The 14,883-nt window shown below is 40.1% G+C and overlaps 1 protein-coding gene across 1 annotated transcript in view; it reads left to right on the forward strand.

Annotated features, from left to right (window-relative positions):
* syne2b (spectrin repeat containing, nuclear envelope 2b) overlaps positions 1 to 14,883 on the forward strand; it is a 258,903-nt gene that overhangs the window by 116,960 nt on the left and 127,060 nt on the right. The window contains exons 60-70 of the mRNA XM_061744277.1: positions 175 to 416; positions 1,695 to 3,759; positions 4,944 to 5,278; positions 5,500 to 5,644; positions 5,745 to 5,945; positions 6,353 to 6,612; positions 8,600 to 8,744; positions 9,921 to 10,091; positions 11,653 to 11,793; positions 11,900 to 12,076; positions 13,810 to 13,947. Coding sequence (XP_061600261.1) covers positions 175 to 416; positions 1,695 to 3,759; positions 4,944 to 5,278; positions 5,500 to 5,644; positions 5,745 to 5,945; positions 6,353 to 6,612; positions 8,600 to 8,744; positions 9,921 to 10,091; positions 11,653 to 11,793; positions 11,900 to 12,076; positions 13,810 to 13,947 — 4,020 coding nt within the window. The remainder of the gene's footprint in view (positions 1 to 174; positions 417 to 1,694; positions 3,760 to 4,943; positions 5,279 to 5,499; positions 5,645 to 5,744; positions 5,946 to 6,352; positions 6,613 to 8,599; positions 8,745 to 9,920; positions 10,092 to 11,652; positions 11,794 to 11,899; positions 12,077 to 13,809; positions 13,948 to 14,883) is intronic.

The following is a 14,883-nucleotide window of genomic DNA, read 5'->3' on the forward strand; positions in this document are numbered from 1 at the left end:
CAGGGCTACCGGAACCGTTGCACCCCTAGTAACCCCTCATGTTCTAAATCTGGTAATCAATAATAACAAATTCACATTGGCCTGACCAATAGTGCGACAGGGAGCAGGTCAGTACTGATCAGAATGGCTTAGACAGAATTTTTGAATAACTTTATCTTCACTTTCACACTGTAGGAGTGCAGGGAAGCTCTTCAGCTCCAGGTGTCGAGGTTCTCCCAGCTGAAGGCGGCTGATGCTGAGAATCGGGATGCCCTGGAGCAGTTGGAGAACAGGTGGAGTGCTGCAGATCAGGAGGCGGCTGCCGTGGTCCAGATGAAGGAAGAGCAGCTGCAGCTGGTGACGGATTACTGCAAACTGTTGGAAACAGCAAAGACCACCATGGAGAGACTGACGTCGGAGCTGGATACTGTGAAAACGTGAGTTTTATTTCATTTCAGTGAACCTGTAACCGTGTGACCACACGGTTACAGGTTCACTTTCATTCACTTTCAGTGAATAAAAGTAATTTAAAACTGTATGCTAGCCAATTTGGCTGGTTTTAAGATGATTGTACTGTACTTTTATTCATTTGTTTTATTCTATTCTATTTTTGCACTGTATCTGTCTTTGTTGTGATATGTCATGCATGCTGTATTTGTTTTTATGTCTATTGTGCATTTTTAATTTAATTAACACATTAAAACAGTCTATTAACATCTGGCGAAGGGACTGCCGATGAAAATTAGCTAAAAAAATTCGGCTAAGATTTACTTTCTGCAAGGAAACATTGATCAATGTACACTGTCAATGTACATAAAACCTGTTTACATACGTAAACATTCGTTTTCTTTTAGTTTTCTAAAACTCAAGCATGGATTTGACGGCGTTTTAAAGTACGATATCAAATAGTTGATTCAGATATTAGTCTTTTGGCTAGTTTTGACCTTTATGTGTATAACAAATGCTCCGTCTGGATACTTAACACTAAACTATGACCCTATGTTTTTTTTTGATTGATTGATTTAATTTATTTTGTACATGTAAAAAGACAACAATTAAAAGAGAAGATAAGAAAAAAAAACAAAGAATGTCATCCTTTAACACTTAATATCTTAATTTACATGTGCAAAAAGGAGTAGGAAGAAGTGTAAACTTATTTAATCCTACCCCCATTCACTAATCATTTATTAAGTATTCATAATAACTAACTATACTATAATTATACTCACACACTTACCAATACATACTTATTATATATTATATTATTATAATCGATTATAATGACCAAACTGCTTTTTTTAAATGAAAAGCTGCATATTCTATTTATTTTCATATTTTTAAGCACTCAAGCACCTTTTTAAGTTAAGTTAAAATTTTAGTTTTAGTTAAGTTGAGTTTGGACGTTTTTAAACTGTTTCATTATTTGCTCTTCTGAGCCAGAGGCAACGAAATTTCGTTTCCCAGTGCACTGTGTGTTACATATGTCCTGAAAATGACAAATAAAAACTATCATATCGTACATACATACACATAGTTGAGTATCTCTATATATTTTTACACACATGCCCATATAATGGTGGGCATATAGATGGCCTAGAGGAGGCCTAGATGTGGTTCCCAAATATGCATAAGTCTACTACGTCCTCTTTGAAGTCAAACATACAGCCACACATGGTGTAATGACTCACATTCATGTTTTTATCTTTTTCTTTTAGGTCCCCACAGGAAAGCAGCCACGAGGAGGCCGAGCAACTGTCCTCCTTAAAGAGAAGCATGGAGGAAAACAGAACAGTCCTGGGGGAGCTGCTTACGACCTACACCAAGCTGCGTCTCCACCTCAATCATTCTAACCAAGAAACTGCACACACAGCGCACAACCACCTCCAGGAGACGTGGAGAGCTCTGGACAGGACCGTCGAGAGCTCCCTCCATCACACACATGCCTATTCTCACCAAGCCCAGCATCTTCTGTCAGATCTGTCAGGTCTCCAGGAACACTTGGAGACGATCAGGAGAGAGCTCAAAGCCTCCATCTCCTCCACTAATCTGTGGAACTGCAAGGAGGCGCAGCATCTGATGCAGGCCAACGCTGAGATTAAAGCGGTCCAGCAGCGGTACCGGCATCTACAACAACTTTCAGACGAGCTGCCGCCGAGCTCACGTTGGGACACGGAAATAACGGAGATAAAAAATGGGCTCCAAGAGATGAAAGACACACTTTGGCACACGGAGGAACTGTTGTCGTCCCTAACGAAGAAAAGCAGCAACCTGGTCATGGAGAAGATTGTTGCTGTGATGAGCGATGGCCTCGCGTGGGCCAAACGAACGGAGAGTGACATCGAAGGCAGGAGGAAGAGGGTGCCTCTTCTTCCTGAGGATGTTCACCGGCAACTCCGGGATCTGAAGAAGCTGCAGTCGGAGGTCACGGCCAAACAGGCTCAGCTGGAGTCGCTGGTGGAGGAGGTGACGGAGCTCCTTCCACAGCTGGACCAGGGTGCAGAAGTGCCGGTCATCAACACGTCCCTAGAACACCTCGAGGATCTCTCAAAGTCCACGGCCGACAGGCTGTCCAAAGCTGTGAAAGAGACAGAGTCCGGACTCCAAACCAGAGAGAAACTATCCGAACAGATGGCCGATCTAGACGCCTGGATCGGGGCTTATCTGCAGTCGGGGGCGTCACATAGCGCGGAGGACGAGCTCCGGGGCCACGTCGACCTCGAACGCAGACTTCACCAGATCCAGGAAATCCTGGCCGAGGCCGAGAAGCAAGCGGCCGTCTCCGAGGCCCTTTTCACGACGAGTAAAGACATCTCCCCGGAACTCAGCCTGGCGGAAAAGTGCTTCCTTTTCGACAAGATAAGAGGTTTCCAGGAGGACATCACAGCCATTACCAACAATGAGAAAGCCAATAAAGAGGAGCTTGAAGAACTCATTCAGACTATGGATGTGAAAAAGAAAGAGCTGAGTACGACTGAACAAAACCTGAGGCAGATGTTGATAGATCTCAGCAAACACCGGTTCCCCATCACAAGAGAGTCCCTGCAAGCTTTGGAGCCTTTTACTCACATGGTCCTGGAACACAAGGCCCGGGCCGACCTTCTCATACCATGGATTCCCAGCGAAAAGACAATTGAACTGAACTCAGTTATCTCTGAACTTCAAAATAAGATTCATGCCCTGCAAATGAAAGCCAAAGAACACGGGCACTACCTGAACACGAGGCAGTGTGTGGAGGACGTTGAAGAGCTCATCCGCGAGCAAGTTCAGCAGACCAAAGACGAAAGCAGAAACCCGGAGGAGAGGTTTGCCATTTGCCACGGCCTCTTCGTGCAGTTCCCCGTGATTAAAGACCTGTGTAGAGAAGCCGTCTCCAGACTCCGGGGGATCTCCGCCGACCTGTATCCGTCTCAGGTGGCCGCGGAGCAGCAGAGGCTGAAGCAAACCGAGGAGCGGCTGGGCACCTGGGAGATGGTCCTGGACAACGATCTCAGACTCATCGAGCGGAAGGTGCTGGAAGGACTCGACCCCGAACGAGAGGGAAGAGCCACGCGGGCCTTCCTCTCCAGTGCCCACAGACAGCTTCTGGAACCGTCTCTGCTGGAGCCTAATCCAGAAGCGATTGACAGAGATTACCGGAAAGTCGTGTTTCTGAAAAAAACCGTGGAGTCAAGAATGAGAGTGCTGGAGATTCTTGAGCAGATGAAAAGAACAGAAAATCCTGGATCTCAAGACCTGCTGGACTTAAAAAGTGCCGTCCTCAGTGAATGTGACTCGCAAATGGTAAGTTTTTTTTTTTCTCTTTTTCTCTAATACTCAGAGGTACCAGCTACTGTATAACAGGCCAGAAGCCTATAAGCCAGTTTTCTCATCATTGTATGAAGCTTTTTATACATATATGGGTCAATGACGTGACGCCTATATTTTCTGAAAAACAGATTTTTTTTTCAATTCAAAAAAGGTTTAAAAGCTAAATATATTTTTTTGAATAATAATAATATAATAATTTAATAATTATTTAATGATAATAATTTTAATAATTTTTTAATAATTTAAAATACCAGATATATGACCTTCCTGTCCCACATATGGACTCACTTGAATTTTACAAAAAATACTAGTTATTTGGGATTTTGTTGTTTTTTTAAGCGTCAAAATGTCATGTGGGGAGACCGTCCGACCAGGACTCTTGTTTTGAAAACTTTTTTTGAAATCACTCTAAATGTTTTTAAATCAATCTTCTGCCCTATCTGGCATTATTTCCGAAATGTCTTGTAGTGTGTAAGATTGCAACACATTTGTATTCATATTTCCATCGTAATATACAAACAAAGTTTGACTGATGTCCATTTTATGAAATATCATGTGGCGCGACCATTAAAAAAACAACCATTTTTGTTTAATACTGAAAACTTGTTAAAAAAAGATGTCAAGATGTTAAGGAAATGTATTTTAATATGAATCATGGTTGCACCACATGACTTTTTTAAGGCTAGTGCCAATTCATCTTGACAAAAAACTCTGAAATCACTTAATTTAAAATTTTTATATGAATTTATGTGTACACAACATTCTTAATGTTTGAACTACTGCAATAGATATTCTTTTTTTTATTATTTTAAAATTAACCTGTTGAAAATCCTTATTCGTCATTGACCCATATATATATATACATACCCATACATATGTGTGGATATATATCAGTTTAGCGCGTTAATTAGATTAGTTAATTACACTGCTAAATTACGCATTATGAAAATGAACGCAATTAATTATGAGTTGCAAAATGCGCAAGTATTTTTTATTTTTTTTGTGAAGGGGAGGGGGGGTGAGGGGTGAGGGCTCACATCCGCTCCTTCTCCAACTATCTTATTTAAAATAGTTTTCTGCTTCAGCTTAAAAGATGAAAAGCTAGACTGAAAAAGACACAAAGGCAAATGTAAGAAATATTTTTCTTTCCCTTCCAGGACAGGATCTTCCAGGCCAGCGGATGTTTGCAGAGTTACAGCTCTGCTGTTAAAAGGACAGTCCAGCTCCTGCAGGACGCCGAGGCCTCCCTGCTGCCCCCACACAGCTCCACGGGGCCGTGCTGGGAGGTCCTGGAGAGGACCCAGCGGGCCTCGGCCTCACTGCAGGACCAGTTCCAGGTCCATGTGGAGCAGCTCCAAGGCCGGGTTGCTTCCCATGCTAACTTGTGCCCTCAAAAGCTGGAGCAGCTGCAGGAAAATGTTCTGAGCCAGCTCCTGGTCAGAATGGCCACAATCCAGGCCAGGGCCCAGATCCAGCTGGAGTCTTTCAGCAGGTACAGGCTCTAAGAGGAATATCTGATTTCTCATGCATACAACAATTTTGTACTTCATAATTATCAGAGTAGTTAGATATTAATAAGATGGCAAACCCCTGAAGACCCCAGTACAGAGTACCCGAGTAAACCTGCACTCTGAGAACGGAGAGCTCTGTTAGGAACATAAGGTACATCCTGACAATAATTACTAAATGATTGATTGGTATTTTTTTGTCCAGTTGTGCAGAAAAACACATCAGCTACACTAAATCCCAGGAGGAAATCATGCACAGTGTCACGTGTGCAGAGAGCGACCTCTCACAGTTGATCACTCACCCAGTCACGTGTCTAGCTGACTGCACGGACCAGGAGGGGAAGCTCAGGGTAAGTAGGAACACGTTCCTTCACAAAACTGATGTCAAATATCTCCAAAGTTAATCAACTTTACTTTAATCTTAAAACTGACTGATCCTCTCTTACGTAGTCGTTGTCTGAGTCCCTGGAGTCCCTGCTGCAGCAGCTGGAGGAGCTGAGGGAGTGGTGCCCGGAGCAGAGCTGCCGCGGCTGCAGGGAGGCCGCCGGGACCCGGCTCTGCAGAACCGTCTCCAGACTCCGGCGCTGCACACGGGAGCTGGCAGCACGCTGTAAAAACAGAACAGCTGAATGGGTTAACGTCACTAACAGTGTAAATACACCACGTTCTCAAAGACAAGCTGCACTGAATTGTTTTTATTTTCATTGTTGATAAGTATACTATGGAAGTGTATTGCATTCACTTGAGAAAAAAGAAATCTGCTCTGTTTTCAGAAAAACCGAGCAGATTTTTTTTTTTCATTAAAACTTTTCTCAGAATTCTGAGATAATTAACTCGTTAATTCAGAAAAACAGAGCAGATTTATTTTTCTTCATTAAAACTTTTTTCAGAATTCTGAGATAATTAACTCGTTAATTCAGAAAAACAGAGCAGATTTTTTTTTCTCAAGAGAATGCAATACCCTTCCGTAGTATACTGAGGTGTTTAGATACTTTTTAATTAGGACTAAAGCACAGAGGAGCCCTGATTTCCCAACATGCCGGTGTCTCCTCCTGCAGGTGGAGGAAGCTTGTGTTACGCTGCAGCAGGTGGAGGAAGAGCTCCCTGACGACTCCTGGGGGGAGGCGTCCTCCGACGACCTTCACGACCTCCTGCAGTCCTGGGAACAGTACCAGCACAGACTGGAGTGTGAACACCGAGCCCTGTCTGGACTGGAACTGCGCACGGCCCGGCTACTGGCGGTCCCCGCCCACTTGGAACAGGCTCCGCTCACCCCCATCTGTCAGCAGCTGCAGGGGATGCAGGGCCGGTACCGCAGGTGAGACGCTGTTTCACATTATTTACCATTCTCTTACTTCCATTCTAAGGCCACATTTACACATAGGTAATTGGGTCAATGACTACGTTTACATGCAGTCAAAATTCGGGTAATTGCTAATATTCCAGTTACTGAAACATTCGGAATATTCCGTTTACATGCGTGAGCAAACAGGATTATCTCTGTATACATGGTAATTAATCATTCGGGTTATCTGGATCAAACCAGCGACGCACGGAGAACGTCATGACGTAATTACCGTCATTTCCGCTTCTTCTTCCTGTATCTAAATTCAAAACAAATGCTGCTTCGTGCAACTTTTCACTCACCTTCTTGTAAATCTCACTATCCGAGTACTTTCTACCGTCTACAAATGCCAATATGTTCTACAAAGGGCTGGATGGATGAAGAGATGATGATAGAGGGATAGGCTGAGGGAGGTCTATGTGCGGCGACCCGGTGGTTTTTTCCACACATCACCATCGCTGCTGATCTGTGACTATGCGCGACCATCTCACAGACAGTGTAAAATAAGAAGTGAAAAATATGAATGCGGTGCTTGCTGTTATTCCGGGAGGTCTGACAAATGAACTCCAACCGCTGGACGTCGGTGTGAACCGGCCGTTCAAAGTGAAGCCTTATGGTTCCGTGTTAAATAGACGCAGAGTTACGCCGTACCCTCCGGCGTAGCCTATGTAGGCTCTGCGTTGGTGTAACGCGGAACCATAAATCAGCCTTAAGGCCGCGAGCGGTGTGGGAGAGATGGATGACTGAGGGAGAACACAGCTTCACCAAGAGTGGAAAGCAGCGCCGGGCAAGTTATGCCACAGTTTGCAGATAGATTGTTGATCCGTGGGCTAACGTGTCTGCTGGGACTCTTTTGCGAGCTTTCGCAAAAGCCGGAATTTCCGAGGCGCCGCACGGCACGGAAAGTTACTCTGAAAGCAAGGAAATTGTGACTGGCACAGCCATAATATACAAACAAAGTTTGACTGATGACGTCCAATTTATGAAATATAATGTGGTGCGACCATTAAAAAACTTAAAACTTGAAAACCTGAAAACTTGTAAAAAAAAGATGTTAAGGAAGTTAATTTATTTTAATATGAATCATGGTTGCACCACATGACCTTTTTTAAGGCTAGTGCCAATTCATCTTGACAAAAAACTCTGAAATCACTTAATTTAAATTTTTATATGAATTTATGTGTACACAACATTCTTAATGTTTGAACTACTGCAATAGATATTCTTTTTTTATTATTTTAAAATTGACCTGTTGAAAATCCTTATTCGTCATTGACCCATTTACAAAAACGGATATTTCCCCGTTTATGTGAAAAATACCATCATTTCCAGGAACCTGCATAAATACGCTGTTAAGGTGCTATGAGCAGCCAAACCTGCAGGGGGCAGTGTAACGAGAAGATAAAGTCATGCTAGCCAATCAGAATCCTGGAAAAAAAAAACATGAACAAATGACACGAGTACTTTTAAGTTACTTTTAAGTGTGACGTTAGAATATAAAACAAGTAAAATACAAGAAAATATTGACGGTGGTCAAACACATTGTAAACACAGGTCGAACACGATACCAGTCGTTTCTGTCGCATAATGTGACGTTCTGAAGACTAAATGTCCGTTTCTCTCTGTTTACAAGCAAACGTGAAGAGTTTTTGCAAATCACCACCAAAACGCATGAAAACAGCACCGTTTCTGCTACATTCTCACAATGGCAAGAATTACGTTTCTATACGGTCAAAACGTACAAAGACCGGGTCAAATACAGTATTACAAAATTAATCTGTAACAATTTGTACGGTGAATTAAACCAGTTTGACAATTCTATGCCACAATGCCTGTTTCCAGGTCTTATTTCACACAACTGACGAGAATTATGTTTCTATACGGTCAAAATGTACAAAGGTGTGACAGGTACAGCGACAGACCCTTATACATGTTTGAACCTGTTTGTGTGTTGTTCCAGTGTGCAGCAGAAGAGCGGGGAGGGTTTGCTGGCGGCCCGGCTGGAGCTGGAGGAGAGGGAGAGGGTTCGAGAGGAGCTGCAGTGTCTGCAGGCTTGGCTGGACACTGCAGACGGACTTCTGGCAGACATGCAGCAAGAAGACACCGTCACTCCGGAGACAACGGTGAGAATCACCTCACAATCAACACAGCTGCTTCTCTCAGCTTTTATAAGTCAAAGTCAACATTTTATACATTAATAATGGATTGGGAAGGTTCTTTAACACTGACTACGTTTACATGCAGTCAAAATTTGGGTTATTGCTAATATTCTGGTTACTGAAACATTCAGAATATTCCGTTTCCATGGTAATTAATCATTTGGGTTATCTGGATCAAACCAGCGACGCACGGAGAACATCATGACGCAATTCCTGTCATTTCCATTTCTTCTTCCTGTATCCAAATTCGAAACAAATGCTGCTTCGTGCAACTTTTCTCTCACCTTCTTGTAAATCTTCTATCCCGGTACTTTCTAGCGTCTACAAATGCAGAAATGTTCATATCCTTCATTACATTTATGAAGTGATTAGTCTCCTCCTGGTCTTGGTTTCTCCGTGTTTATAAGAACTTCCTGGACTCAAAAGACCAGGATTCCTTGTGAACAGAGCATGTGCAGAAAACAAATTCCTGTTCCGTTTGATGGGGATATTCCGTTTGGTGTTTACATGACTGAATATTCAGGTTTTAAAAGGAGTAACCCAGGGCTCATATTGGGGTTTTTAAAAACCAGAATATGAGCAAATTGGGGTTATTCAAAGGGGTTATTGGTGTTTACATGGCCGTGCAAATTCGGGTTATTGCCAATATTCTGGTTTTAAAAGGGTTATTGATGCTGGAAACACAGTCACAGTTGCTTCTCTCAGCTCTTAATTTTTTATAAGTTTGATTCTTCTGCAAAGTCAACATTTTATACATTAATAATGGATTGGGAAGGTTCTTTAATGTGATGGGCGTGAGGTTGAACCCAAGAAAAGCACAGATCGAGGAAGGTGGAACAGTTCAATTTATGAGCCAAAAATCCAGGGGAAAAATCTGCCAATGGAACAAGATTTTTTTGCTTGTAATGAGAAGATACATCTTGTTCCATTGGCAGATTTTTCTACTTATTTCAAGTGAAATTCTACTTGAAACAGGTGAAAATTGCCTGGTAATGAGAATTTTTGACTAAAAATGACAAATATTCTTGTTAAGATTTTGAGTTTTTGCAGTGTATAAAATAACTATTTATCTGCCGTTTTGAATGAGCTGCTTGTGTGTGCGTTTAGCTCCACAGATCTGAGTGTGCGGGCCTGCAGGAGCTCTGCAGCCAGATGTCTACCCACAAGGCCTTGCTGCAGCAGCTCAGGGACGACCTGAAGGTCAGGTACTCCGACCTGCACACTCTGGTCCCCGAGGAGATCAACAGCCTCCTCCAGGAGGTCACGCAGGCACTCCAGCTGGTAGAAGTAAAGGTACGCAACACTTCACTTGTAAAGAAAAAACAAGGCTACAGCCTCAGGGGTCAGTTTAATTATAAAGTTCTCAACAGACGCACAAACACTGAAGAGTTTCTGTTCGTCGACCTGCGGATGAAACTGTGGAACAGCCTGAACATGGAGATAAAACAAAGTAGAAACATATCACAATTTAAAAAAAGATACAAAGAAACATTCTATTCAAAATACTGATGCGAATAAACATGTAGATGTACATTTATTAATATATGTAGATATATAGATGTATATTATGGACATAGATATGTTAAATGTAGGTATGTATATGGATATATTGAGTTATATTATATGTACAGTATTTATATATCTATATCTCTATTAATATATAGATTTATAGTTATATGTAGATATGTCGATATATAGATTTATAGTAATTTTTATGTATATAATTGGAGGTAAATATATGAACCGGTATAGCATATCTACTCTTATATAGTTATTCAAGTATATTGTTATACCATTGTTGTCTATTGTTCTCTATTATATTGTAGTATTATAATAAAGTAATGATAATACTATGCATTATAATTACTTCTATTATTACATACATACATAGTAGCACAACTAAATGCTGGGTGTTTGTTTTGTTTTCTTTTGTTTGCCTTGATTTGCTTTGATTTCGACTATTTATATATACTGTACCGTATTTTCTGGACTATAAGCCGCTACTTTCTTCATAAGTTTTCAACCATGCAGCTTATACAAAGGTGCAGCTATTCTGTGGATTTTTCTTCCACCGCTCAGGGTGCTGTAACCGGAATTAGAATCAAAACTAAGACAAAATAAATGTAAAGAAGAATACGCTACTTCTTCTTTAGCAGATAGAAGTAGGTAGAAGCAGATTTCAAACAGATAAATAGATAAATAAATAGCTGTTATTTTCTCTTGGTTCTGTCCCGTTTTAATCAGCAAAGTTGCTGCCGTGTTAAAAGACACTGTTAGGAAAGGATCTATTTAGGTACAAACATGTACATCATTTACAGTTCAAAATCCTTCTGTACATGTAGTAAATATCTAATCTAACAACATAAATATCTGCGGCTGAAATATCTTTTTTTTTAAATAGAGCGGATGCGGCTTGTATTCAGGTGCAGCTTATAGTCCAGAAAATACGGTACATATAATTGAGTATTATATCACAGTATTGAACAGTTATTAAAGAAGGTATGTGTGTTTTATAAGTAAGGTTATTGAAACTAGTCTTGTTATATGTAAGAATGTATGTAGATTAAGGGGTAGGACTGGATAAGTGTTTACTTCAATCCTACTCTGTTTGGAACATGTTGGTGGATCCGTGAGGTCTGACCAAGTGCTGTACATATATATATATATATATATATATATATATATATATGTGTATATATATATATATATATGTATTCTGTTTTTTTACTTTTTTGTGCTCTTTTTTTTATCATGCATGTTCGAAATAAAATCATCAAATCAGTCAGGAGTTGGAGTCCGTGTGAAAGGGGCTATTAGCGCCTGATCTGCTGTAACTGAACACTTGTGTCGTCAGGTGTCCGATGCGCTGGAGAGGAGCGGCCCGGTCCACCGGCTCGGGGCCCAGCTGAGCGGTGTTGGAGCCGGCCTGAGATCAGTGCAGGAGAGGCTGGAGCAGAGAAGCCCCACGGCTGCTGAGGCCAAGCTCACCCAGAAGGTCAGTGCAGTGTGTGCAGTGGTTGCCCAGTAAAAACCCTCTGTAAGCTAAATGCTCTTCATAAATGAGAAGTGGTAGCTCAAGTGTTCCTCCGTGTTTGTTTCAGCGTGTGTGGGATGATCTGGATCTGTGGCACTCCCGTCTGGCGGCTCTGGAAGTTTCCATGCAGGACCTGGAGAGTCCCGGGGAGGCCCTGGTCCTCACGGAGAAGCTGCTGGAGGTCCAGCAGCTTCACTCCCAGCTGGCCAAGCAGGCGGAGCAGAGGACCACGCTGCTCAGCAAGGTGAGGGTTCTGTTCAGGTTCTGTTCAGGTTCTGCTGTGTTCTGTTCTGCTAGGGCTGCACAACCGGCTCTGGAAAAACGGAATCATCCCGTATTGAGCTGAAAAGGGATGCACTTTGTCCCATATTACTGTTAGAGTCATAAAATAGTCATAAAATGGCAATGGAAAATGTACGGAAAAATATTAGGGCCATGCAGAGGAAATATATTGAGAGGGGAAGATTTTGTTTTATTGTGCACTTCGAGAAAAAAGTCAAAATGTTGAGAAAAAAAATTTAAATCTTGAGAAAAAAGTCCAAATTTTGTGAATAAAGTTAAAATGTTGAGAAAAAAGTCAAAATGTCGAGAAAAAAGTCGAAATGTTGAGAAAAAAGTTGAAATGTTGAGAAAAAAAGTTGAAATGTTGAGAAAAAAAGTCAAAATTTTGTGAATAAAGTTGAAATGTCGAGAAAAAAGTCAAAATGTCGAGAAAAAAGTTGAAATGTTGAGTAAAAAGTCGAAATGTCGACTTTATTCACGAAATTTCGACTTAATTCTTTAAATTGTACTTCCACAATGATCTCGACATTTCAACTTTTTTCTCGACATTTCGACTTTTTTCTCAAAGTGCACAATGAAAAAAAAATCTTCCTCCTCTTAAATATTATATTTATTTTTATCCTGCTTGGCCCTAATACTCTTCTGTAAAAATGGCATTGAGCTGTTGAGTTCAATGCTGAGTTTTCTACAGCCTTTCTGTTTGCACTTTTGTTATTGCACTAAAAATGTGCACTATTACAGAATGGATGTTCTGCTTTCTTTCTATTGTTTTATATTAATTTATACTATTTTAAGTTAAGCAGGACAGGTTTCTGTTTAAGAAAGATACTTATTTTATTCAGTTCATTTTGCAATTCATTTTGCAGTTCATCCAGCAATTCAAGTGAATTTGTGCTGATTACAAATAATCTAATATATTACAAATAATAGCAGTGACCAAAACAGCTGCAGAAATACTGCAGGAATGACATAGCAGCAGTTAAATGCAGCCTTCTGTAAGCTTTAAATATCCACTGGGCTTACATCAAATACATCAAAACACAACAATAAAAAACACTTTTCTGAACTTATCAATATGACTCTGTCCTTCACAGGATAAGTAACATGGATCACTGCAAAAACTCACAATCTTAACAAGAATATTTGTCTTATTTCTAGTTAAAATGTCTCATTTTTGTTTTTTTTTGTAAAAAAAATCTCATTACACTTAAAACAAGACTCATCACTGGAAAAAACAACAATTTTCACCTGTTTCAAGTAGATTTTCACTTGAAATAAGTAGAAAAATCTGCCAGTGGCACAATATTATTTTGCTTGTAATAAGAAGATAAATCTTGTCCCACTGGCAGATTTTTCTACTTATTTCAAGTGAAAATTTACTTGAAACAGGTGAAAATTGTCAAATAAGTTATTTTTATGGTGTTATTTTTCTGGTGATGACTCTAAATGTTGAAATAGCAGTAAAACCACATTCATTGATGAAATGACATAAGGGATGGAAAGGGGGGATGGCAGTTTTACTGGGGGGATGATTTGGACCGTTTTTATTTCAGGGGGGATGATTTGGACCGTTTTTATTTCAGGGGGGGATGCCATCCCCCCTCATCCCCCTCATCCCCCCTCAACTCCAGTACTGTGTGTTAGTGCTGGTTACGGTGATCAGCCGTGTAAAGGTGATTGTGTTACTCTGTCCAGGTCCACACGTGGCTGCAGGAGCACCAGGAGATGATCAACAGTTCCAGGAGCTGGATAGCCGAGGCCCAGTCGTGGCTCGCTGCTCCCTGCACCTACACCACCGCCAAATGTCTGAGCAGCCACGTCCACGCCCTGCAGGTCAGTCCGCCTTCCCCCACTCCTTCCACAGGACAGCCAATGGATGGGTTTCATTTTTATTTATTTTTATTTTTATTTTTTGTCTGCATATATATTTTTAGGAGTATTATGGCCAAACTAAGACAAAAAAAAAGAATTGGAAATTACGAGAATAAAGTCATAATAATATGAGAATAAAGTCATAAAATTACGAGAATAAAGTCATAATGTTGCGAGAATAAAGTCGTAATAGAATAAAGTCGTAATATTACGAGAATAATGTCGTAACATTACCAGGATAAAGTCGTAACATTACAAGAATAAAGTCGTAACATTACGAGAATAAAGTCATCATTTATGAGAATAAAGTCGTAATATTACAAGAATAAAGTGTTAATTTATGAGAACTCTAACAAGAGTGTGGTAAAATGTTGAATATTGAGCATTTTGTGAAGTTATATTTATATATTTATAATATATTTAATATTACGACTTTATTCTCGTAATATTACGACTTTATTCTCGCAACATTATGACTTTATTCTCGTAATTTTACAACTTTATTCTCATATTATTATGACTTTATTTTCGTAATTTCCTTTTTTTTTCTTAGTTTGGCCCTAATACTCCATTGTATTAATGGTTAATACCATGTTGGTAATGCATATACATATGTATGTATGTATATATATATATATATATATATATATATATATATATATATATATATATATATATATATATATATATATATATATATATATGTATATATATATATATATATATATATATATATATATATATATATATATATATATATATATATATTTATTTCATTTTTATTTTTTTAATTAAATGTGATGGGGAGACGGATCGGGGTGGGGGTGAGGGGTCACATCCACTGCTAGTCTAAAACGCGAAAAACATGGAAGCGCACACAAGCCTTGGAGATCTGTA

The sequence above is a fragment of the Cololabis saira genome, chromosome 16, assembly GCF_033807715.1.
Source record: "Cololabis saira isolate AMF1-May2022 chromosome 16, fColSai1.1, whole genome shotgun sequence".
Taxonomy (NCBI): Eukaryota; Metazoa; Chordata; class Actinopteri; order Beloniformes; family Belonidae; genus Cololabis; species Cololabis saira.